General features: G+C 52.6%; 1 protein-coding gene and 1 non-coding gene across 2 annotated transcripts; one reads left to right on the top strand and one right to left on the bottom strand.

Moving 5' to 3' along the window:
* Positions 1–1,803: 1,803 nt before the first annotated feature.
* On the bottom strand, positions 1,804–1,909 carry LOC121105123. Its single transcript, XR_005837553.1, has one exon. It is a non-coding gene; the product is annotated as a U6 spliceosomal RNA (small nuclear RNA).
* A 746-nt stretch (positions 1,910–2,655) lies between these two features.
* Positions 2,656–23,612, top strand: LIG3 (DNA ligase 3). The gene is made up of 20 exons (XM_040640997.1): positions 2,656–2,799; positions 4,838–5,393; positions 7,896–8,039; positions 9,796–9,993; positions 11,001–11,152; positions 12,089–12,255; positions 12,367–12,444; positions 12,911–13,079; positions 14,635–14,790; positions 16,458–16,589; positions 16,983–17,062; positions 18,004–18,091; positions 18,451–18,528; positions 19,013–19,136; positions 19,274–19,416; positions 19,756–19,830; positions 20,250–20,396; positions 20,856–21,063; positions 21,430–21,497; positions 22,563–23,612. The coding sequence occupies exons 2-20, from the start codon at positions 4,844–4,846 to the stop codon at positions 22,794–22,796; spliced, it is 2,991 nt and encodes a 996-aa protein (XP_040496931.1). The 5' UTR covers positions 2,656–2,799; positions 4,838–4,843; the 3' UTR covers positions 22,797–23,612.
* The last annotated feature ends 2,198 nt before the right edge of the window (positions 23,613–25,810 follow it).

Genomic DNA, 25,810 nt, shown 5'->3' with positions numbered 1-25,810 from the left:
CGGCATTCCACACTTGCCTGATTGATTTAACCCTGCAGGGGTATGAAAGTATCCAGACACGGGAGTCGAGGGGAATGTACATTTACTGAAATACCGCCAAATGCCAAGCAGTTCCCAAGTTAATATCAACCATATCATTTAACTGTCATACCTAATCCTAGAAGGTATTTTTATCCCCATTTCACCATGAAAACTGAAGCCCAGAGAAGTTAAGAAAATAGACGAAGGTTACACAGCCAGTAGGGGAACATCATTCAAACCTAACTCTGTGTGGTTCCAAAGCCCTGCTACGCCCAGTGCACATGACTTCATTCTCCTTGGTAGCAGTTCCCACTTCTCTAACGAAATGCAACTCCAGCCTTCAGGCCTAGTTCCATTTTACAGTGGGGTAGGAGATGGGGGGGGGGGTGAATCAAAGAAACTGGGGGTTCCTTGGAGCTGTAATCAAGCAAAACAAATATTAAGAGCCTGAGTCCTTTTGCACATGAATATCAAACATTGTCAAAGACACAATGTAATAAACCTCCTTCTGAGAAAGCTGTTCACTCTCAGTTTCATTCATTCCAATCACTCATGGGTTTATTTATAAAAATTTGCCCAGTGCCTACTAAGTGTCCCGTACTACGCTGGGCATTGAGGATAAAGTGATGCATAAAGCCCAGATGTCACCCTCCACAAACATTTGAAGTCCAGCGCAGTGCTGTCCAATAGACAATCGTGTGAGCTGGGTACACAGTTTTACATTTTCTAGGCACTACATTTTCAAAAAAGTAAAACAGTTGAAATTAATTTTAATAATGTATTTTAATTCAGCCCAACATATCCAAAATATTACTTTAACATGTGAATCAACATAAATATACTATTGAGATATCTTACAGTCTTTTTTTTTTTGGCAACACATCTTTGAAATCAGTGTGCATGTTACACTTATAGCACATATCCATTCAGACCAGCCACATTTCAAGAGCTCGATAGCCACATGCAATGACAGCATTTGATAGCACAGTTAGGGAAAAAGAGTCAAGGAGATTCTCAAATTAATGTAGTAAATGCAATGACAGAGAGAAGGATGACTCAGGATTACTGGACTGCCAGGTGGGACTTGAGCCTCCAGGGACCTTCCAACCCCAAAGACCTTGTTCATTCTGCAGCACAATAGACTTTGCCCCACTCCAAACAGTGGGATTGTGGTTGTCCTCAACCAACCAATCTTAATATATCCAAACAAAACTCATCCTTTTATCCCAAATACCTACTTCTCCCCTCGCACCATTACCTACCTGCTCACTCAAGTCATTCTCATTTCATCTTTAGGTAAATGAGCACTTTATCAGAGAATTTAAAATCCAAATATTTATTTATTAAGATTTTATTTATTTATTTGTCAGAGCACAAGGACGCAGAGCAGCAGGGAGAGGGAGAGGGAGAAGCAGGCTCCCCACAGCAGGGAGCTGGATGCCGGGCTGGATCCCAGGACCCTGGGATCATGACCTGAGCCGAAGGCAGCCACCCAGGTGCCTCCCAAATATTTATTTTTAAAAAGATGCCTCTTCCTCTCCATCCCAACTAACTGAACATATTCTGGCCACTTTAATCTCTCACATGGATCACCACAAGAAACTTTTTTTCCCCAGCTTTACCAAGATATAATTGACATACATCACTACATAAGTTTAAGGCCTACACAGCATAAAGGTTTGACTTACATATATTATGAAATGATTGCCAAAGTTTACTTAGCATACACCATCTCATATAGACAAAAGAAAAAAAAAAGAAAAAAAGAAAAGAATCTTCCTTAATAACATGGAACTCTTCAGGAATTTGTAGGTCATCCGTGAGCAGGGTACGCGCTACTCTTCTCTGTATGTTCCAATTTTAGTATATGTGCTGCCACGGCAAGTACCAAGAGCCTTTTAGTTTCTTCCTTTGCCTCAGTCTCTCCCCTACCCAGCCTCAAAATAGTTACTATTCCAAAGGCCCTTTATGGTTTCCTATCCCCTACGTAAGAAAAGCTAAGCTCTTTTACACATAGAATTCCCTCCAGAATCTGATTTTGGCTTACCTCTCTAACTACGCCCGTTTGCTGTTCCTAAACCCCCGAACTCTAACTCTCTTACGTTCTCTGAGCCTGCTACTCTTTTGTAAAAATAGCCATCCTAATTCCTTAAAAGTTGACCTGAGGTTTAAAAGAGACAGTACATTTTGAACAATACAAGGGATTACTCTCCCCATCACTCCTTTACACTTGAAGTCTGTATCTATATACCTAGTGCCTCTTCTCAACTCAATACTATTTATTGAATACTTAACTATGTGCTAGGCACTGTGCGGCACACAGGACAGAGGGAAAACAGAAAAATAGGTTGAAGGACGCATTGCCTTCCCCAAGCTCATTACAATACACTTTCTCAACCATTATCTTTAAGGACTGAATCATCTCTAACATCAGGAACAAATCAGGGGGTCCTCCGAAGTTCAGGCCGGGCTGAGACCCCAGCTGCCACCACATGACCGCACCTCCGTTTTCCTCCGTCCGCAGAGCTGGCGGGAAACCACCCTAAGCCCCTTCACGGTTCCCAAAGCCGCGCTCCGCCTAACCTGACCACAGCCCACGTGGCAAGCGGGGGGGCGGGGACGCGTGGAGCAGCCTGGGCCCGGACCTCTGCGCCTGCGCGCTGCGGCCCGCTCAAGGACCCGGATTTAAAGAGACAGGCGCTACAACCGTCGTGGCGGCGCGCGGCCTGTGGGCGCCTGGTGCGAGGCCTGCGGTGTGCGCCGGAGCTGGGAAGGCAGGTGAGGGGCGGGCGCGGCGGGGCCGGGCAGCGGGGAGGGAAGCGGCCCGGCGGCCCGGGGGCCCGGGGCTCGGCGCGGCCTAGGAGCCGGCCCCCTCGGCTCCTCCCCCGCCCGCCGAGCCCCGGGGCACACCCTCCGTGACGTGGCGGCCCCCCGGGAGCCCACAGGCGTTGGCCCGTAGCTCCCCGGGACCCCCGCGGCTCCGCGAGTGGGAGGGTCCCCCGAGGCCCTTGTGGGGCAGCTCTGGCCGGGCCGGTTCTGCACGCTGGCCGCGCCGGAGGCTGTGCTCGTTGGTGCGAGCTCGGGAGCCTTTCTCTTTCCGCCGCGCCCCCTTCCCCAGGCCCAGGCTGTGTCCTTGTGCCCCTAGCCCGCCCAAACCGAGGGACTCGCTTCCTCGCCTTCTCCGCGGGCGTCCCCGGGCGTCCGCGCCGGCCAGTAACCGGAAGGCGTCGGGGAAGGCCCCCGGGAACTGCGGCTGCAGGACGCTCGCTTCCTGGCCCGGGCTGCGTTGGGGCCCCAGCGGTTTCCTTCTCGACCACCTTGAAGGAAACGCTGAGCCGCGGCCGTTGAGGGGTGCGGGGCAGACGGGCTGGCTCCGAACAGCGCCGTGCCTCCTCGTGGCCCGGCTCGGCCTGGGCCTCGGGCCCCGCGGAGGGTGGGGCGCTGCGAGGCGCTCTCAAGTTGGCTCTTTGGGGAACGGGGGTGCCCTGCCCAAACGCTGTTCTGAGCTCCTCTGATGGACCTGCCGGACTCACATACCTCCCCTCTGTAGTTCTTGAACTTCTCGGGGTTACAGACCGTCTCTCCAAGAAAGTGTACATTTATGAATATGCGCACGTTGTATACATTTTCAGAGAGTTCAGAGCGCACCCCCGACCTCAGCCCTTCCATGGGCTCATTTTAAATTTTCCCAGCCATCCCGTGAGGTCAGGTATTATTTTCCATATTTAGAAATGAGAAAACCGAGACGCAGGTGAGTAAAGGGAGTTCTCAAAAATAACAGTCCCTAACTGGACAGTCACAGTCGCACTCCCACCGCCGATTCCCATCCACCTGCTTTCCTCTGCAGGAAGTAAAGCCTGCTTGTCTTTATAAACCAGTAACAATTTCACTACAAAGCATGTGCAGGCTGGAAATAATTTCCAGCATATTTAAAATTAGAACAATGAAGATATTTTAGAAAATATGGCTATAAAAAGGTGGGGGGATACTGGGTGGACATAATCCCTGCGTCCATTTGTGGTGATTTATCAGGTCTTTTGATTCTTGCCATCCAGTTGCTTCAGCATTCCCTGATTCAAGGTGCTCCATTATGAACAGGCTGATTGCCCATAGGGAGCCTCTGCTTAAAGGATAACTGCTTTACTGATGGAAATAAGAGCTAATGTGTCCTGAACCAGCTGTGTTCTGAGGGCTTTACTCTTAGAACGACAAGTTAGGTAGTTTTGTTAACCACGTTTTAACAGTTGAGGAAATTGAGGAAGGGAGAGGTTAAGTAACCTACCAAGGTCACACAGCTAATGAGCTAGGATGTGAACCCAGGCAGTCTGGTTCTAGGTTCCATTTAATTGCCTCTCAAAATAGGTCATCTGATTACATCACAGATCTATATAGTGACTTAATTATTTTCTGAGGATGGCATCTGTGTTCTACTTCACATTAAAAGCTTCATGAACATCATGTAATGTTTCTTGGTGACTAAACAGAGACTTCAGGATCTTGTAATGCTTAAGCGTTGTCATCCATCGTAAGTATCAGGTATTGCCGATGGCCTGAGAAAAGCTTTTACGTTATTTGGATTTGAGTCTCTCGATTGTGATTTACTAGATGTACATGTGTACATTAGCTGTTTGAACACCCTTCTGCAAACTGAATTTTCCTGTTCTGGAGCTCTTCATCCTGTAGGCACTACATCGTTAACACTCGGGGAAATGTTTCGGTAGTCATCACGGACTGTAGTAGGACTTCGGGGTTGGGGAAGGTGGCAGCCTAGCTCCTCATTTATATCTCCCTTTTCTTGCCCCTCACTCTTTCACAGAGCTGTATGACCTTGACTTTCAAGATCCTCTTCCCACCAACCCTCCGCGCACTCAGGCGAAAAGAACTGTGCCTCTTCCGAGAGCGGCATCACTGGCCTGACAGAAGACAGTTCGGCCATTGGTCAGAAACAGATCTGCTTCATGGGCACTGCCTCCTCCAGAGAAGAAAGCCTGCTCTGTCATTCCAGGAAGGCCATCTAAGACCACGTGCCACCTGCCTTGTTTTCCTGCCAGGGGCGCATGTGGGACTCTGCAGTGGCCCCTGTGAGATGGCCGAGCAACGGTTCTGTGTGGACTATGCCAAGCGTGGCACAGCCGGCTGCAAAAAGTGCAAGGAGAAAATTGTGAAGGGTGTATGCCGGATCGGCAAAGTGGTGCCCAATCCCTTCTCAGAGTCCGGGGGTGATATGAAAGAGTGGTATCACATTAAATGCATGTTTGAGAAACTGGAGCGGGCCCGGGCCACCACAAAAAAAATTGAGGACCTCACAGAGCTGGAAGGCTGGGAAGAGCTGGAAGACAACGAGAAGGAACAGATAAGCCAGCACATTGCAGGTGGGTGGGGACCACTGCTTTTTCATATGATGATGCTGAGAGAAAAAAGGAGGAGAGTAGAGTCCCATTTTTTTCCTTCCTTCCTTTTTTTTTTTTTTTTTTAATTTTTTGGAAAGAATATCAAACTCACAGAAGAGTTGTGAGAATAAAAAAAGAAGAAAGAAAGCTCATATTCTTTTTACCCAGACATACCGGTGGTTACATATTGTTCTGTTTGCATTATCATTTGTGTTCCTGTGTGCGCTGTTCCTCTTTCCCCATGCGCACAGCTGGGTTTTTTCCTGAGCCATTTTAGAGTAGGTTGCACATATTATGGCTTTGCCTTTAAATACTTCATTCAGTGTGTATATCTTAAGAGTAGGAATATCCTCTTACGGGACCATAACACAGCAATCAACTCCAGTAAATTGATCCCTAATGTAATATTTGAACGCACCATTGTATTCCAGTTTTGTCCATTGGTCAAACAATATCTCCTGTAGCTTTTTTCCCCTCCACAGTAGAATCCCACTCTGGGATCAGGTATCGCATTTTGTGGTCTCTTTGGCCTCCTTTAATCGGGACATTTCCGTAGTCTTTCTTTTCTGACATTGATAATTTTGAAGAATAGAGTACCTACCATCACCCCGTCTTATCTTTCAATTTATTATCATATGGACTCACAGATTACTTTTCCCTGGTGGCTTATAATTTTACTGTATTTTATTAATTCCGTACTTAATTGTCCCATATTGGGCCACTTGGGAAACTCTTTGATCTGATTTCTGTGTCCTGGATGCTGCCTCTCTTTTTTTTTTTTTTTTTTTTTTTTTAATGTTTTGAAGTACTTCTTTACTTTCTAGCATAACAGTATGCTCTTAGGCTTACCTTACTTTTTTTTTTTTTTTTAAGATTTTATTTATTTATTCGACAGAGATAGAGACAGCCAGCAAGAGAGGGAACACAAGCAGGGGGAGTGGGAGAGGAAGAAGCAGGCTCCTAGCGGAAGAGCCTGATGTGGGGCTCGATCCCAGAACGCCGGGATCACGCCCTGAGCCGAAGGCAGATGCTTAACCGCTGTACCACCCACGCCCCCCTACCTTACTTTTTTTTTTTTTAAGATTTTATTTTTAAGTAATCTCTACACCCAACGTCGGGCTTGAACTCACAACCCCGAGATCAAGAGTCACGTGCTCCACTGACTGAACCAGCCAGGTGCCCCTCTTAGGCTTACCTTATATATGTACCCTACCACAACTCTGGAGCCAGCCATTTCTCTGAAGAATCCTGGTTCCCATTATGGGGGAATGGCTTTAGAGACCAAAATCTAGATGCTGTGTATCCTTGTTGCCATGAGGTATCTTGGCTTTTAAGCCCTTTCAGCAGACAGAACTAGAAAATATATGTTTGCAAACAAAATACATGCATATACACATACAGATATATGCACACATACATATGTAGTCACGTGTTTATATTTTAGAAATCTTACACTGATACTTCCAAATCCAGTTAGTCCTTTATGACCTTCCGTCTACTTATCTTTAAAGTAATACTCATATCTTCAATTAAGTGTAGTTCTGGTCACTCTGGGAGGACTCTGGCAGTGGCTCTAAAAATGGGCAAAAAAATAAAAATGGGCACCTATTTATCATTGTTCTTTGAGAGGAGAGAAGACTTCCAGGAGCGAAAGCTACTTTGCATATACTTCTTTCTCAAGCTCCCTGTCCTGCCCTGACTTGGCCATTGGTCCCAGCCTTTGCCACTTCTTGACTAATCAGTCTCCTTGAGGAAGAGAAAAACAAGGTAGAGTCAAACTTACACAGCTCAAAAAAAACACAGCAGCTGGGACTTTCCCTGCCTGTGCCAACCTCACATGCTCTGTTCTCCATCTTCATTTTACTTTCTTGTTCATCTATAAATTGGGGCTAATTCCATGGAGCTGAGGTCCCCGGGTTTTATCTTTGGACATGTGGGTTCTGATTTTTCCCAGATCTGGAGATCATTATATATAGGATAATAGAAGGCGAGTGCTTATGAAAATGTAAGTTACTAATAGAAGTAAAGAGTGGGGCGCCCGGGTGGCACAGCTGTTGGGCGTCTGCCTTCGGCTCGGGGCGTGATCCCGGCGTTACGGAATCGAGCCCCACATCAGGCTCCTCCGCTATGAGCCTGCTTCTTCCTCTCCCACTCCCCCTGCTTGTGTTCCCTCTCTCGCTGGCTGTCTCTATCTCTGTCAAATAAATACATAAAATCTTTAAAAAAAAAAAAAAGTTATAAAAAAAAAAAAAGGAAAGAGAAACGGGGCTTTTGTCCCCCGAACACTCCCCCGCACCACCACCAGGACTCTCTTACCCACTACCTCCACTCAAAAAGATCAGCCAGTCCACAACCAGCCTTGGTGTAATGCCGTGGTAGTAACTTACCCAGCAAGGCTGTAAAAGCATTTGTTAAATTCTTTGGAAGCTTTTCTCAGGGATCTTTCACTAAAACATATTTTCCCTTTTTTGGGGGGTCCTACAGATCTGTCTTCTAAGGCAACAGGCACACCAAAGAAGAAAGCCGTTGTCCAGGCTAAGCTGACAGCCACTGGCCAGGTGACCTCTCCAGTGAAAGGTGCCTCTCTCGTCACCAATAGCAATCCCCGGAAATTTTCTGGTTTTTCAGGTGAGAGATTAGAGATACTTTAGCTGTTACGGTCCTTTTAATTTGGAATCCCATTTGGGATTCTGGCTAAGATGAAAATTCCGTGCTGTCTAGCCTCATTCATTATTCGCTTCCCTCTGAGCAGAGGCAGGTAATGGCTTATTTTCAACATTCCACTGGTATAGCATTTTTTGTATACGTTAATCTCTCTTGCAGCAAAAAGATGTTTGGGTTTTCAAGACTTTTCCCCCCATGAAGTAGTCACCTAGGTCAGATGGAGATGATTATAACCTGCCCTATAACTTCCTTGTATTTTGGTAATGAAAGGATTTTGAGAAATTGCATCCCTAAACGTGTCCTAACCAGAGCTGAAAGTATGGAAGGTGTCCAGCATGGCCTTATGTAACAAGTAGCATTCGGCTAGGGGCTTTTACCTATGTAGCTTCGTCTGTTCTTCAGTTAACCTTGGGAAGTACTTTTATGAGGCTTATCTTATGAATGAGAAAGCTGATATCTGGTCCATTATGGAGTTAGTATTGACGCTGAGGTCTGTTTAACTCCCAACACCTGTGCTCTTTTACCCTGTACCCTGTTGCCTCTTATATTTGGAGACATTCTTGTGACTGACTCAGGTAAAGTAAAGCCAAACGTATGGACTCAGAAGTTGTTTGGAGAGGTAGCTTTAAGTGAGTGAAAGCAGCATAGACTGAAGTTGGGAGACCTGGGTTCTGGTCCCAGCGCTGTCATGTGACAGCTTGCTCGGGGGCAAGTGGCTTTACCTCGGAGCCTCCATGGCCTCATCTGTGAACAGGAAACACCTGCCTCCTTTACCCTACAGAATTCGCACGAGGACTGCTGGAGAGAAGATTGCAAAAACAGCGCCTGATCCTGTGGGGTTTTTGTTATTGTGAAACTCTGAGGTCTGGTTTTTGTTTGGTGGTAGGGCAAAGCTGGAAATACGGAAGAGTCCAGGTGGCCGTAAGGACAGCGCGTTCCTGGGAGGGGAAGTTGGGAGGAGCTGAGAGAAACGGGGTATTCTAAAGTCTTGCAACCTGCTCGACATCGACACTGGAATTTTGTCCCCTGAAATCCTCTTCAGACGCCAGAGCAGAGACAAGGATGGATTTATCATTTACAGACCCCAGCCAAGAGGCCGCTTACACCAGCAGGCTGCTTGCTAATGGCCCTGCTGCCAGCTTGCAGAGTGCAGTGTGCTGTGTAAAGGAGGGAAGAGAGGATCACTCGAGAGTTGTGCAGTTACTTGGGGGTGTCTGGAGGACAGTCTTGCTCACTGACTACCTTTTATTTTGGCACTAAGCAGGGGTGATGGGTGGGTGGGAGCGGCAAAGGCCTGGGAATGCCTTCTCTCAGGCTTTGGGCTCCTCATAGTGAGAAGAGATTGAACCAGGTCATCTTTAAGGCTTCTTCCAGCCTGACAGCGACAGCAGCAGTTTCCCACCAACTAACATGTGCCTTGGTTTCTTCCGTTCTCATCCCCACTTTTCTGGGGGCAGCTTGTTCTCTGCAGCGCGTACATAAAGAAACGCACAGCAGCTGGCTCTCGGTGCGGCTGTGAAGCCACTGTGTCTTTACCATTAGCAGCTGTGATGCCTGTTGCCCTACCTGTGCGATGGGTGTAACGGTCTCCACCCCGCAGGGCCATTTTGGGCGATTAAGTGAAGCTCCATACAGAGTGCCAGCAGAGTGCTTATTTGTTTCCCTTTCTTCCTTCTCAGCAAGGCAAATGAATCATCCCTGCTGTTTCTCTCTCCAACAGCCAAGCCCAACAACTCTGGGGCAGCCCGCTCAAGCCCTCCCCCTAAGGCAAGTTTGTCATCAAGCAGATGCGACCCCAAGCACAAGGATTGTCTGCTCCGTGAGTTTCGGAAGTTGTGTGCCATGGTGGCTGAGAATCCTAGCTACAACACGAAGACCCAGATCATCCAGGACTTTCTTCGGAAAGGTTCAGCAGGAGGTGGGGCCTAGAACATCCTGGATGGGCTTTTCCTCTGAAGAGCTCAGAGCCGTGGCCGGTTTCATAGCCGTGTGAATCGTACAGTTGCACGGGGCCTCCTACTTGGTTTAATCCTCTGTTAATAACGTCTTGAAATTCCTTCTTTCTTTTTTTTTAAGATTATGTATTTATTTATTTTAAAGGTTTTATTTATTTGAGAGAGAGTGAGCACACACACGAGCCGGGGCCGGGGGGCAGAGGGGAAAGGGAGGAGCAGGCTCCCTGCTTACAGACTCCCTGCTTACAGTCTCCCTGCTGAGCAGGGAGCCCAATGCGGAGCTCGATCCGGGGACTCTGGGATCATGACCCGATCCAAAGGCAATCGCCCAACCGACTGAGCCACCCAGGCGTCCCAAAGATTTTTTATTTTTAAGTAATCTCTACAACCAACGTGGGGCTCGAACTTAAAACCCTGAGATCAAGAGTTGCATGCTCTACTGAGCCAGCCAGGCACCCCTTGAAATTCTTAATAATGAACAGAGAGCCATGCATTTTTACTTCTTATTGGGCCCCACGAAGAATGCAGCCAGTTCTGCTCAGAGCACATTGGTATCGCTCTTTTTCTGCCCTTACTTTATCCCCAGGAGACCAGAAGAATGCATTGCATTTGACCAGGAGGACAGTTCACTATCCAGCACGTTTGATCAGGTTTTTGTGACCTACATGCACGGCTGGAATAGAATCTTCCAGCTCTTTCATTCATCTGACAGATCATCACTGAGCATCTGTAATGTGCTCCTCACTGGGGACACTGAACTGGAAGTGTGGCCCTGCCCTGTGGGAGCTCATCCAGAGGAGGTAGACACGTAAGCCACGAGTCGCCAAATGCTGTGGCCTCTGTCACTGTAAGGAAGCGTGCAGGGCATTGTGGCAGCACAGACAGCGATGCAGACATCTCTTTCAGTTCCTTGAGTTTGTATGTGTTTAGGCTCCATTTCTCAAGAAGGCCTCCATTCTTCTGTCTCCAGATGGTTTCCACGGTGACGTGTACCTAACAGTGAAGCTGCTGCTCCCGGGTGTTATTAAGAGTGTGTACAACTTGAATGATAAGCAGATTGTGAAGCTTTTCAGCCGCATTTTTAACTGCAACCCAGATGATATGGCACGAGACCTAGAACAGGTCAGAGGAAAGGGGGAGGGTAGGCAGCATTCCAGGTGGGGTTCTGCCAAGCCGGGCACCTGCACCCTTTTTTCTGGTTGGGGCACATACTGTTTTGGAAACTGAAACCCATTTGAATAAGCTTCCTTCATGGGAGCTGAATGTGAGGCGACAGCCGTCGGTTTCACGAGGTTCTGAGGACTGCAGTCGTACTCCTGCAGAGCCCCAAGAGGCCTAGATCTTGAGGGACCGATTTCAGACCTCCCGTGGTCTCTCCTGGGGTTGCCGTTCTGGACCCTACTTTTTCTTGCTTTTTTTCAGTATAACTTGATACAACATTCAGCTTTTGTTTGTTCATGACTCCAGCTTGGGCAGCATGGAATGTTTCGATCCAAGCACCACCCTCCCCTTATCTGATGACCGTATTTGTTTCTTAGTTCAAATTCATTCATTCTTTCTTTTTTTAATTTTTTTTTTTGAGAGAGAAGGAGGGAGGGAGAGAGGCAGTGGGGGAGGGGCAGAGGGAGAGTGAGAATCTTAAGCAGGCTCCACATCTAGCACGTGAACCCGAGAGGGGGCTCGATCTCACAATCCTGAGATCATGACCTGAGCCAAAATCAAGAGTCGAACACTTAACTGACTAAGCCACCCAGGTGCCCCTCTAGGGTAGCCGGCAGTTCTCACCGAGAACAAATTCTAACAGGCACCAAGTTGGCTCAGTCCTGGATTAGTCCTTGGCTCACCTGTCAGCCAAGGCAGGTGGCCAGATCCTATGGTGGTTAGAGGTGCCCTTTCCGGGAACTGTGGGTGGGAGAGATTCTTTCAGGAGTGAGGTTAATATGTGTGAGGTGGGGACAGGAGTGATGCTTGAAATCTCTGACTCACCTTTAATCCTGGGGGTTTGGGGGATACACTCAGCCACCCTGGGGTTGCAGCCATTTTGGTTTTTGGAGACAGGGCGACGTGTCAGAGACCATCAGAGTCTTCTTTGAGCAGAGCAAGTCTTTCCCCCCAGCTCCCAAGAGCCTCCTTACCATCCAGGAGGTGGACGAATTCCTCCTCCGGCTTTCCAGGCTCACCAAGGAGGACGAGCAGCAGCAGGCCCTGCAGGACATCGCCTCCAGGTGGGGGCACCGGCCGACGGGGATGGGCTTGGGGAGATGAAACCACCAGGGAAGGAGGGTTTGGGGGTCTAGAGCTCTTCAAAGACCAGGCTGAGTGTGCCTCACCCCTAGGTGTACGGCCAATGACCTTAAGTGCATCATCAGATTGATCAAACACGATCTGAAGATGAACGCGGGTGCAAAGCACGTGTGAGTACCAGCCCCCGTCTGACGGCCGGGCTGTCTGCTTCGTTTGTTGCCAGCCGGCGTCAGGACTTTGGGGTCCCGGTCTGGATTCAAGTCCTGATTCAGCCTTACTCCTTCCTGCGTGGCCCATCAGTTGACCTAGCTCAGGCTCTATTTTCTCATATAAAATGTCACAATGCCCTTCTCACACGGTTGTTAGAATTGTAAGTATGGAATACGTTCGATAAATCGAGTATGAGTTGCTTGCCACTCCAGCCCCGTCTTTGCTAGGGCAACATCTATGTAGACCCAGGATCTCAAAATTGCTAGTTTTCCAAGAGCATTTTCCCCTGCGGAAGGCTTTAGACAGCAGAACGTAAGCTCTCCCCCTATGTCGAGACCCCTCCTCTCTGCGAGAACTGACCACTGTCTAAAGCAATAAGGTCAAAGGCAGTGGTTTTTGTTGCTTTGCTCCTGTCTGCCTTGACAGGTTAGATGCCCTTGACCCCAATGCCTATGAAGCCTTCAAAGCATCGCGCAATCTGCAGGACGTGGTGGAGCGGGTCCTCCGCAATGAGCAGGAGGTGGAGAAGGAGCCAGGCCGGAGACGCGCACTGAGTGTCCAGGCTTCCCTGATGACGCCGGTGCAGCCCATGCTGGTAAGGCTGCTGCTCTCCGGTCCCACTTTGTCCGGATGTTCTGACCTTCCTTCTGAGATCTGGGGGGGCACGGATGCTGGAGGAGTTGGGGCCGGGCACAGTGCAGATGCTGCAGGGTATATCCCAACGGGTCTGTAAAGGCGAAGGAGGAGGCCGTGTGGTCTAGTAGAAATGTTTGGGCTCAAGGCCCAGCTCGGCCACCAGCAAGCTATAGAATCTTGAATGAGTTATGAGTTACTTAGCCTTTCTTGGTTTTTCATTTCCTTGCGTGAGTGACGTATGAAATCTGAATCATCTCCTTAGCATGGTTTACCAGGCATCTTCCCCGAAGACAGGTGGACGTGTTAAGTAATTCCTAAGGCTCTGTGACCTACCGCAAAGGAGCTCCGAGAGTTAGTGGCAGAGCCGGGCTTCCAAAGACAGGGTGACTTGGCCTCTTTCTTCTGGAAAGAAGCTTAAGGAGTGAAGACTGGGTCTGACCAAGATCATCTTGAGCCCCTGCTCATTTCGTGAGAACTGGGATTTCCTTTCTGCACTGGTTTTTCTGTGCGACGGCAGCCCCCACAAATGTTGTCATGCCTAGTGAGAGCCTTGGGGCTGCTCCCGTGGGGTGCAGTGCCTTTTGTGGGCCCTTCTCATGCGCTATATACTACAGCCTTCCGTTAGGCTTCTGCATTTGGGCTAGGGAAGTGTCCTCTCTCGCCCGGAATGCGGGCCAGCCAGCCCCAGAATGGTGGGATCTCCATCCCGGGGACAGGACTCCTATCACCTGCAGTAGTGGCCTTCCTGACTTTTATAGGAATTCTTGGGAGTCTCTTCTGTAACCTGTCATTTATCCCAAGAGTGGCGTGGGTTAGATAGCTCCGTGATGAACTGCGCAGGCTTTGGAGTTGGGCCTCCCTGCGAGCTTCATTCCTGCCCTTCACAAGCTGTGTAACTTTAAGTGAGGACTTAGGCTCTTCAAGCGTCTGTTTTTTCGTCCATAAAACGAAATCAGTGTTTCTCACGTAAGATAGCATATCGAGGACGCACTGAAGTTATGTGTGTGACCTGACACGTACAAACCCCCGAGACGGTTGGTTGTCGTCAGGTTGAGTCAGGATGGCGCTGGGATGTGAAGCACTCCTGTGTCCTGTCCTAGGGATCCCTGACCGCTGCCACCCTTCCAGCCTCCCTGTCCCCTACACTCTCTTCTCCCCTCTACGTCCCTCCTGTGCTGAGATAACTGATGTGTTTAATAGCAAGCCACGGCCCTGCAAGATCCTGAATTACTGGAAAAAAATGAAATGCTGTTTCAGTGGAATTTTATTTGCCCCTAACATGGATCACATTCGTGGTCCTCAAAAAGCCAGCTCCGGTGTCCGCTGCAGTGACGCTCTGGTCCGAATACGGCACTGCCTAGCCTTGTCCATTCCCCTCGCCTCTTTAGCAACCTGTCTCGAGGGTATCCTCTGGTCCGCAGGCCCCGGCACCTGGACTCTGGGGCCATCCGTGCTGAGCAGCCCCCATTGAAGAGCACCTGTAAGTCTCCAGGCTTTTCTTTCCCCACCCCAAGGCCGAGGCCTGCAAGTCCATCGAGCACGCGATGAAGAAGTGTCCCAACGGCATGTTCTCCGAGATCAAGTATGACGGGGAGCGAGTGCAGGTGCATAAGAACGGGGACCGCTTCAACTACTTCAGCCGTAGCCTCAAGCCTGTCCTGCCTCACAAGGTACGGGTCCCTTCCTCTCTGCAGGGACTGTCTTTCCCTTCCTGCCCCCTAAGAACCTCAAGGCCAGGGTTCTGTAGTCATTTCAGCCCTGGGGCACAGTTGGGTTTATTCTGTGGTTGTTGAAGGAGTGTATTTATTTTTGGATTCTTATAATGAAGGGCTGCTCCGTGGGGACAGCCAAAGAGCCCAGACTTGGGTTAGTCAGCACAGAGCCCCTGGGGATGGTAGTGCTCCCCTGGCCCACGGTGATGCTGGCACAGCGAGCTCACCTAGCAGGTGATTCACAGTGCTCGTCTTTTGTGTTTCCACGTCCTGTGTGCTCCCCAGCGCTGAATTAGTGCTCTGCAACGAAGGGCTGTTAGGCTATCGGTCATGCGTTTGTCTGACAAAGCTTTAACAGGGGCTTAGTCCGGGCGAGGCACTGTGCTCGGTAGTGGGTGTACAGCGGTAAAAAAAGGACAGAAGTACTTGGAAGCTTACGTTCTGATGTAAACTCCACCCAGCGGGGACATAGGAGAGCCCGGACTCCTGTCGTTCCTTAAGGGGCATTGACAACCTCACCCCTTAGTCCTTCGCAGCACCCCGGGCCTCTGTGAGTCGATGGGCCTTCCTGAGCTTGCTGTCCCTTCTCTGCTAGGACTGACTCTGTGCTTCAGAGCCCTGGGCGTGGAGGGGATGTGTTGTGTGGCCCCCGTGCTTCCCCCACCATTGCCTTCCTGCTGGAGCACTGAGCATCGAGCCGTTCGTCTCAGGTGTCCAGAGGAGAGCTAAGCACTGGCCTCCGCGGGGCCCAGGAAAACTGCCCCAGAACTTCTCCCAGGGAGCTGCCCAGTGGGCTCCTCCACTACCCGGAAGAACTGTGGGCCCAGCTTTTCAGAGTTAGAGCCCTTTCCCTGCTCTCCCTCACCAGCCGTCCCTGGTCTCTCCTGTGCTTGTGGTTTGTAAAGAGCGGGGTTGGGGATTGAAGCCGAGCGGGACAGCGGAACAGGCATCTTCTGTCCCTGCTCCGAGCGCCATAGGTAGTGAGGGCCTGTGTGCCCTGCCCAGGGGAGGACTCGGGCCCCAGTCATGCTCTCTGGACCTCACCACTGGCATCATTTGGCAGGGGCTGCCCTGGGTTACAGTGGGACTGCTCCCTGTCTGGAACTCTCAGAGACTAGGGTTCTGCCTGTACCAGGAAAAACTCTTGATTGCAAACATCCTTTCTTACTCATTTTGAAGATGGCTGTGGGTTCAGAGCTCCCACTCAGAGAAGACTTTCCTGTTTCCTTGCTACTCCTAGGAGGGTTCATTTCCTCCTTTCCATCCATTTTTTTGTAGCTCACCTGTTTTCCCCCACAAATGTCTGTCTGCCCGTGTTTCCTCCTCCCTTCCATGTTTGTCCGCCCCCACCTCCTCCTCCACATACTCAGCTCTCTGTTTCTTCCTTTTTCCTCCCACCTCCTCCATGGCCCAGCGTGGCTCTCCCCACGCCGACCTCTTCCTGGGCCTCAAACACTCCTCTCCTCTCGTCTCAGTGGCTCCTAAGGCCTAGGTCTGTTTTGCACATGAGTTTGGCTCCCACATGTTGGTGTTCTTTCTTCTGGGGCCTGGCTTTTGCTTTCTGGCTCGGCTTTAGGTCATTGCCGCCCATTCCTCCCTCACCTGAGTCACCTTTCTGCCCCCAGGTGGCCCACTTCAAGGACTACATCCCTCAGGCTTTCCCCGGGGGCCACAGCATGATCCTGGACTCTGAGGTGCTGCTGATCGACGCGAACACAGGCAGGCCGCTGCCCTTTGGGACCCTTGGGGTGCACAAGGTACTGGCTCAGCGCCAAGCGTGCGGGACTGAGCGGCTGTGCGCACGTGCATGTGTATCTGTGTGAGCTCTTGCTCTGAACGGAGGGGAATCTGTCACTTACTCAGAGTTGGGCTTATTCTTTGTTTCTGAACTATTTCTGAATTTAGCCCTGAGTTTAGATGTGTGTGTGTGTGTTTTACATCAAAGGGGCTAGTATTGGGAACTTAGAATGGGGTTGGTTTCCATTTAGGATCTTCTGCCAAGTGCCCTTGTGGCCCAGGGGGCTCCGAACACATACAGGGCAGTTCTGTCCAGTGCTTCACAGGGTCTCCGGAAGTGGACTGGTCCTCCCCATTTTTTAAGCCCACTTACTTTTGGCCTCATGTATCTACTACCTCATTTTCCCTTACAGAAAGCTGCCTTCCAGGATGCTAATGTTTGCCTGTTTGTGTTTGATTGTATCTACTTCAATGATGTCAGCTTGATGGACAGGTGAGAGATCTGTTTTCGGGCTGAGAGGTGGGGGTTCAGGTTGGACAGGAGGGAGGGGAAGGGGCTGAAGCATATGCCTCTTTGTGGCCCGGAACTGGGGAGGAGGGAGCTGAGAGGTTGCACACTTGCCACATACTCAACTCCCCACTGACTCTGAGAGCCAGCTTATTGACTGGATCTCCTGAGAGCTTAAATCAGAGAGGAAGCCCAGATCCCCACAGAAGTTTCTGTGCTACATTAAAGTAGACTGTGTAGAGAAACAGGGTTTCGGTTTATCCGTCCACAAATAGCACCCATGAGGGCATAAGGCGGGTGCTTTTCAGCTCAGGTTTTGCTTTTGGAAGAGGCCGCCAGGAAGCTGGGGACTAGAGGAGGACTGGAGGTGGGGACCGTCTGAGGGAGAACTAGCGGTCTTGGCTTCACTGCATGCAGATTCTTGGGCCTGAGAAACTAGGATTGGCCCCTTGCACACCTAGACATGTGTCCCTGCCCCCACTCTTCCCCCACTGGCCCCGTCAATGAGCTGGGGCGGGGGGAGGAGGACAGTCTTGTTGGTCCTTGGACTTCGGTCCTAAGAACCAGCCAGCCTTGGGCCTGGGGGCAGGGCGGGGGGCCGGCTGCATGGATGAAAAATGAGAGTGGGAGTCATTTTTCATGAGGGACCAGACGGTCTGGGCTAGAGGCCAGTTCTCGCGGCTCCAGGACAGAAACAGGAAGTGCAAGGATGAAGTGGCTTGTACCACAGCTCACAGTTGTCTGGTTGTCCGTGTTCGGTCATGAGGGTGTCCTTGTCGCCCCGACAAGAACTGTGAGGCGTCAGGGTTTAGAGCCATGGCAAACCCTGTCAGGAAGTGGGTTGGTGGATGTGCCCGTCGGTTCTCAGAACTCCTAATGCGGGTGGGAGGGTTCTGGCCTGACCTCAGCTCTCTCGTCCCCCTTAGGCCTCTGTGTGAGCGGCGGAAGTTTCTTCATGATAACATGGTTGAAATTCCCAACCGGATCATGTTCTCAGAAATGAAGCAAGTTACTGTGAGCAAAGACCCCACCCCAGACAGCAGCCTGGTGGTTTGAAAGCAGGGCAGAGAACCCCTTGGTCAGCCGTGACTGGGAGAATGGGTCCTCAGTTTCTTACGGGGGCTGCCACTGTGTGTAGGTTGTCTCCTGGTCTCCATCTGAGAGGGCGGGGCCTGCAGCATCCTTCTAGCTGGGCTCCCTGTGTCTGGAAGCTGCAGCCACTCTCTGGTTGGGACAGGACCTTTGCTGGTTGTGTTCAGGTCGGGGTGTTTGCAGCGGGTGCTTTACTAGTGTGCGGAAGGGAACCACCTCCACCTGCCCACCCTGGTGCTCTCCGTTCTCACACCAACCTCAGCGTCTTGTCTTACCCTCAGAAAGCTGCAGACTTGGCCGACATGATAAACCGGGTTATCCGAGAGGGGCTGGAAGGGCTGGTGCTGAAAGACGTGAAGGTGAGCCGCTGACACCCTTTGCTTGCTTCCTCCCGCAGGCTCTCAGCCTCCGCCAGCCTTTCCAGCCCTGGCCAGCAGAGGGCGGTGACGGTCTGAGGGGGCTGGGGCTGGAGGCAGCAGGGGTGCCTTTCTAGGGTCTGACCACGAGCTAAGGGCTCTTGCTCAGAGTGGACTGGGCACTGTGGTAAAGCCCATACGTCGAATGAAGAGGTAAATCTCAGGGGCGCCTGGGTGGTGCAGTCGTTGAGCGTCTGCCTTCGGCTCAGGGCGTGATCCCAGCGTTATGGGATCGAGCCCCACATCAGGCTCCTCTGCTAGGAGCCTGCTTCTTCCTCTCCCACTCCCCCTGCTTGTGTTCCCTCTCTCGCTGGCTGTCTCTGTCAAATAAATAAATAAAATCTTTTAAAAAAAAAAAAAAAAAAGGTAAATCTCAGCCTCCTGGAGTTTTTATTCTAGTTTGAGGTCTCTCCTGTTCTTCCCTCAGGGTACATATGAGCCTGGAAAGCGGCACTGGCTGAAAGTGAAGAAGGACTATTTGAACGAGGGGGCCATGGCTGACACAGCTGACCTGGTGGTCCTTGGGGCCTTCTATGGGCAAGGGAGCAAAGGTCAGGATGGTCTCTGGCCCCTGGGATGGTACTTCTTTGAAAGGCCCCTCCCCCGCAGCAGCCTGCCCCTCCCTGGGCTCGTGGGGCTGGCGGCAGTGGCTCCCTCCCCCCACCACGTCGCTTGTCCCCCCTCCCAGGTGGCATGATGTCCATCTTCCTCATGGGCTGCTACGACCCAGACAGCCAGAAGTGGTGCACGGTCACCAAGTGTTCGGGAGGCCACGACGACGCCACCCTCGCACGCCTGCAGAAGGAACTGGACATGGTGAAGATCAGCAAGGTGAGGAAAGGAGCTGCTTGGCCCGGGGCCTCTGCACTGGACCTCGTCCCCGAGATTGGCCGTGCTGGGGGGACGACAGGGATCCTTTATCTGTGTCCGCAGAACGGAGAGCTGCTGCTTGGCCATGGGAGCAGTGGTAGGCCTTCAGAGACTTTGAGTGCCTGCCCTGTGGCAGCTGGCCCACATGACCCCCTGGCCACACGCTCGGGGCAGGGAGGATCCCATGGGATGAGAGTCAGCTTTTTGTGAAAAGTCCCCTCTTCACACAAGCCCTTAACGAAGGGGAATTTAAGTTTTTTGGCTTGGGAACGGCTCAGGACAACATCTTGTCTTCTCCAGGATCCCAGCAAGATACCCAGCTGGCTGAAAATCAACAAGATCTACTATCCTGACTTCATAGTCCCAGACCCAAAGGTACCAGCCCCATAGCCTGGGCTCCTCCAGCCCACAGAATGAGCTCGCAGGTTCCCTAGCGCCACAGAGAGGCCATCTCAGCCTCACTGACAGTCCAGCCCAGGGTGGGCATCTGGACTGTTCAGCCAAGGGATGGGCCCGTCAGCACTGAGGAATCGTCCTTGGTAAGGGCAGGATGACACACACAAATGCTTTGCTCTGGAAGCAACCTGGGCCAGTTCCTTCCATGCACTGACAGAGAAACTGGGTCCCCAGAGGAGAGCTGGAACTTCCCTCGGGTCACCTAGTGTCAGCAGCAACCGTGGGACTAGAACCCATCTCCCGCCTGCTAGCCAGTGGTTTTTTGGTTTTAGCTGGTCTGTATTGCTTCTCGCTGGTTGGGGGAGGTTTTTCTTGACCAGTGACTGAACTCCTGACAGAAAGCTGCCGTGTGGGAGATCACAGGGGCTGAGTTCTCCAAGTCTGAGGCTCACACAGCCGACGGGATCTCCATCCGGTTCCCACGTTGCACCCGCATCCGTGATGATAAGGACTGGAAATCTGCCACTAACCTCCCCCAACTCAAGGTGCCAGCTTCCCCTGCTCATGTGTCCTCCACCCCATTGTCCCAGCCTTGGAACCCTGGCTCTCTGGCCTGCTCATGAGTTCTCTTCTTTCCCTCTCTGCCCCCCCCCACCCCATCATCCACTGAGAGAGGGCAAGGAGGGCAGTGGAGGGAGACCCGCCTGCTGCAGGGCCTCAGTGGAGAGAGCTGTGCTGCCCTCAGCCTCCTGCCCTTGTGCTCAGGGCTGGTCCCCAGGCTATAGTCTACATTGCTGATAAGAACAGGGGGACAGATAACAGGGATTTGCAATGATGACCCAAGAAATGCTCAAGTTTAGAAAAGCACCAAGAATGCCAGCTTCTTTTCCCTGCCTTTGTCTCTCTCCTCTCTTTGTTCCTCAGTCACATGGGCCTAAGACATGCCTCAGAGGCCAGTGGCTGGGAAGGGGATAAGAGCCCTGACATCTCTGTCACCTCCCCAGGAACTGTACCAGCTGTCCAAGGAGAGGGCAGACTTCACTGTGGCGGCTGGAGAGGAGGGGAGCTCCACCACAGGGGGCAGCAGCGGAGAGAATGAGGGTACCTCAGGGTCTGCGGGGGCTCGCAAGGCCTCCAGGGCCTCCCCGAAGCAGCCCTCCACCAGTGCCAAGAAGGCAGGAGGGAGGCTGAGCAGCCCCAACCGCAGAGGCGGTAAGAGAAGGGAGGGGTGGGGTGAGGAAGAGTGTGCTGTGAGGGGACCCAGTCTCACATGTCAGCTCTGAGATCGTGTGATTTGCTCTGTCCACCACACCCGACCTGGACCACGTTCCTGTCGTGTGTCCAGCCATGGGCCCCTCCATCTGCTCAGTACACCTGAGTGACCGGCCCCTGCGAGAGCCCATCTGGCCTGAGGATAAGCCACCCCTGAGTTAGAGGCCTTACTCGCTTACAGCCTCCCCTGCCAGCTCCCCCAGGCTCCCAGCAGAGTCCAGGCCTGGCCCTTCCCTCGGCTGCCCTGACCTCAGGGGTAGCAGCTCCCCTCCCCCCTTCCTAGTTCTCATCGTGGGCTCTCCGCAGGCCACCAGCCGACCGTGAAAGTGGGGCAGAAGCGGAAGGCTCCCGCTGAGACCCCGTGCCCAGCAAAGGTGAGCGGAAGAACTGTGGTGTCCCGGGGGCCCGTTTGGCCTGGGGCTTTGAGTTCCCAGCCCTCTGCCCTTGGGGACTGAGATGAGCGAAGGTGTTGGGACTAGCAGCCAGACCCCGTGGCCTGCGGCAGCTGCTCACCCATCCCGGGCAGGCCCCGCAGGACGGCCGTTCCACCCTGTGCCCTCTCGTTGCCTTGCAGAGGCGGCCGGCCAGCAAGCAGAGAGGAAGGAGAGCTGTGCCAGCAGGCAGGAGATAGAACAGCCCGGCCTCGCTGAGAGAGGCTGCTGGTCCCGAGTCACAGTTCACATTAAAGAGAGGGGAGGAAGGCCGGTCTGGGTGGAGTGCAGCTGTGTGAGTTTGCGCTCAGGGCCAAAGCAGAACCAGCCCACGAGGGCGGAGAGGGCACCGGCCGGGTGACTGTCCTACCTGCCGCCCTTCTCCTTTTGCCCTCTCTTGTCCATCTTTGGCTTTGAAAACAGCTGCTGAGCTCCTTCTGAATGTGGTAATTAGACTCAGCCCTGGGGGAGCTACTGGCCCAGAGGGGACAGAGGTAAACCCTGGATCTCTGTAGGGGTGATGTGGGCACACAGTCCTCCTCCCCGGCCAAAGCCAGCATCGGAGTCTGGCACGTGGGCCCCAACCCAGTCCCCGGCAGAAGTAGGCAGCCTTTCCCATCTTTTCCCTACCCAAAGCCCCTGCCCCCGTCCACGGCAGAGCGGGGCTCCTGACCCCCAAGTCTAGCTACCTGTGTGCAGCGCACTGCTCCGTCGGCCAGCATCGTGGAGTCCAAGAGCCACTGGCCCTGCACTGGATGCTGCTGGGATAGCCCCACTCTCCCCTTCTCCAGGTCCCAGTGTGGGGACCCACCCACGCTCCCTCCTTTCCCTTTAGACAGGGAGGGGTAGGTGTCCTCTGCGGTGGCTGGGGCACTGGGGTTTTGAAGCCTGGTCCTTCTCTGCAGTCAGCTCTCAGAGATGGTCCCCTCCGTCTCCGGTTCTCAGACACCCTTGCTCCCTGGCCCGCGCTCTGGGCAGAGCCCCAGCCTGACCACTGTGCGTTCGCAGGTGCTGCTGGACATCTTCACTGGGGTGCGGCTCTACCTGCCACCCTCCACACCAGACTTCAGCCGTCTCAGACGCTATTTTGTGGCATTCGATGGGGACCTGGTGCAGGAGTTTGACATGGCCTCAGCCACACATGTGCTGGGTAGCAGGGACAAGAACCCTGAGGCCCAGCAGGTCTCCCCGGAGTGGATTTGGGCGTGTATCCGGAAACGAAGGCTGGTAGCCCCCTGCTAGGACTGCAGCCCTCCCTCACCCTCGGCCACGCTCGCTGCACTCCAGCTGGGGCAGGCCAGGGCGGGCAGGCAACAGCAAGGACACGGGGATGGCCTTTCTTCTCCAAGCAGTGTGTCTTCCAGAACCCACCAACTGTGCTTGGTCTCTTCCGGCCCAGAACTTCGTGGCACCCACAGGTGCCGCCAGGGAAGTCCGTGTCTCTTGCTGGTTTACATAGATCTTTCTGATCTGGGTGCTGGTTTGGTTGTCTTTTTGTTTTCTTTTAAAAGAAGCTTTTTTTCCCCCCCTATAAATAAAATCTCTTGCAGTTACCCCATCCTGCACCCCTTCTCCCCCCGTAGTCCCCCTAGTGGTAAGGCACGGAGAGACGCGGCTGTTGAAGCCCCGTCCGCAGAGCCACCTGCCCCTTTACTCGCAGGCTCTTTTTAAAATTGTATTGAAAAGACTGCGCTCAGAAATGCCTCTTATATTTGGCAGGACTTGTATTCAGCTTGGCCCTTTTTGCCAGGAATGAAGCCTCCTTTGAAAGAAAACAAAATGAATTTTATGACTAAATTCTCTGTGTTCTCCTCTTACAGGGTGTGGGTCCTGGTTTGAAGGGGGGGAACCAGGATCAGGTAGGAAAACGGGGCCTTAAGGGAGTTTAGTGGAGCTACTCCTCTGGGGGATACAGGACTCCAGGAGGCTCTGCCTCCCCCAGATTTGGAAACAAGACTGCTCACTCGAGGACAAAACCTACACAGCCTGTGTACCAAGAAAGGCCCCCGTGCCCCCCAGGGCTGCATTACTGGAATAAAAGGAAGACAGTCTCGTGGAGAGCGTGCCGTTCAGTAGCACTTTTTGTGGCAATGGAAACACCCTGTCAATCGTCACCGGCCAAGATAAACTAGGCACACACAGCCCCGCGGCAGGTGCTCGGCAGCCGCCACAGCCGAGGAACTGAAGTTTTGGTTTTACTTCAGCCTTACACGGTCACGTGTGGCCAGTGCGGGGCCGGCCCGGTTCACACCTGAGTCGCTCCACGCGTGAGCCTCTGGCCGTCCCGGAGGCGGGGGAGGACCGCACCCAAACCGCAGGCTGCTGGCAAGAGCCCACGGACTCCGGCTACCTAACGTGAAGCCCGCGGTCAGAGTCGAGTCATGCCGGGATGCCCGTCCGCGCCCCGTCCAGCAGAGGGGGCCCGGGCCTCGCCCTCCTGCTCCTGTGAGGGGGCGCCGCGGCCACGCCTGCGTGTCACTGTCGCTCTCCGGGCTGGGGCCGGCTCCTCAGCTGGTCCCCTCCTCGCAGACGGGCTTCCAGGAGTTCGGTTCTGCGGACTCTTGGACAGTCCTCTTTTTTCTTCCTGTCGGCCGGTTGCCAGGCTTGTTTGTCCATCCCCTGTGAGTTAAGGTAATGCGCCTGCCCCTGGAACAGGCTGGGCCTCTAAGACTGAGGACCTGCCTCCCCGCCCTCTCCAGTGTGCTCAACTGAGGTAACATAACGCCGGGAGGCAGCTCCAACCCGATCCGGGTCTCTACCTGCCGGTCAAAATGTGCTGGGAGGAGGGGGCAGGAGGGTTGTTGTTGCCCAGCCCGTTGGTGGTGTGAATAGGCACCATTCAGTCCGGCGTGAGTGCGGAGAATGAGACTCTTTATTCTGTCCTTTGTGGCGACAGAAGCTGCTGCTTCTGTGAGCACTGACCTATATAAATTTCCGTCCCCCTCTCCGGCCTCCTCAGGCCAAGCCACCAGACGGGGCAGCAGAACGAAGTATTCCCCTTGGGATTCCGCCAAAGGACACTGTCACTGCCCTCTGACCCGGCCGCCCTAGACCCAGGCCCACCTGCCCTGACGGGCGGCTTACACTCGGGGCACCCTCGCGGCACCGGGGCCCTGCCAGCTGCAGGAAAGCATCCCAGTAATGAGCTTGGCCCGGAGGTCCTTCCTGGGCCTTGCTGGACGTTCTCTCCAATTCCCTGTTCAAGGTGTTCGGTCTCTTTCCTTCCAGTCTTTCTCAGGCATTTCTCTTTGCTGCCGCGATTATACTGTCTATATGATTCTGTACTTCCACGGACCCCCGGGGCAACAGCATCTTACACCTCCCGAGCAACAGTGCTTGAGGCCGGCCCTCCTTTGAGCCTCTGTTTGCACACTGCTAGTCGGCAGCGGACGAGAGTCGTCCTGGGTGCCCAGCGGGTCAGCCGCACGAACGAGGAGGACAGAGTGCTACAGCTCAGCCTCCAGCCTGCCAGCCTCTGGGTGAGAGTCCTTCCTCTTCTCAAGTCCCCAGGCAGACGTGCACATAATCGAGCTCCCCCCACACGGGCCTGTGCGCACACAGACGTCTGCCCCCGAGGCTGGGCCAGCCTCTGAGCCACACGAGCCGTACGGCTGTATCCATAAGCTACCATCTTGTCTCCCAGGGTCACCTGAAGACATGACTGAGCACGGTGGCTGGCCTCTGATTCCTTTCTACCCACATCTTTAAGGTCCATCTGTACAAGATCAGTGTCAGCGTCCGACCTCACTTGGTGTTTCTCCCTTGGTCCTAAGGCTGGTCCTTTTGCTACCCAGCTCCCATCCTCTTCCAGGCTATTCCACGGCATCTCCTACATACTAGTTGTGAGATCTTGAAAGTCAGAACACTACTGAACTTCAGTTTCCTCGTCTGTTGAACAGGAATAGCGACATGGCCACGTGGCCCAAGCACCTCCACAAACGATGCCGTCTCTCAAGAGCCTGGGAGCAGCCTGTGGTCTATCAGCTCTCGTCCACCTTAACTATCAGACCTCTGGTGTCCTCCCACCAGATCAGACAGGCATCTATAGTGAAATTTTATTACAAAATTATAAAGCAGAGCTCTGTAACAAAAAATACACATTTGGGTTTGCTTTAACACCCAGGTAAGTCTGAGAGAATCTTAATATAAGCCACTTGAAGTAACACATTCACATCTGAAAGATTTCAACAAATTTATACAATATATATTGTGCACTAATTCCTGAACAGCTTCATGTTACTAGCTTGGATCTAGCT

The sequence above is a fragment of the Ursus maritimus genome, unplaced genomic scaffold (assembly GCF_017311325.1).
Source record: "Ursus maritimus isolate PB19 unplaced genomic scaffold, ASM1731132v1 scaffold_24, whole genome shotgun sequence".
Lineage (NCBI taxonomy): Eukaryota > Metazoa > Chordata > Mammalia > Carnivora > Ursidae > Ursus > Ursus maritimus.
Note: the sequence above shows the minus strand (reverse complement) of the source record. Positions and strands in the feature narration are given on the sequence as shown.

What these genes read in the sequence shown, in the direction of transcription:
- LIG3 (XM_040640997.1), top strand. Translation starts at nt 4,844, where the DNA reads ATGACCTTGACTTTCAAGATCCTCTTCCCACCAACCCTCCGCGCACTC. An exon ending in CGCCGGTGCAGCCCATGCTG is followed by an intron (nt 13,080 to 14,634) that starts GTAAGGCTGCTG and finishes CCCCACCCCAAG; the next exon opens with GCCGAGGCCTGCAAGTCCAT. An exon ending in AGCCTGTCCTGCCTCACAAG is followed by an intron (nt 14,791 to 16,457) that starts GTACGGGTCCCT and finishes TTCTGCCCCCAG; the next exon opens with GTGGCCCACTTCAAGGACTA.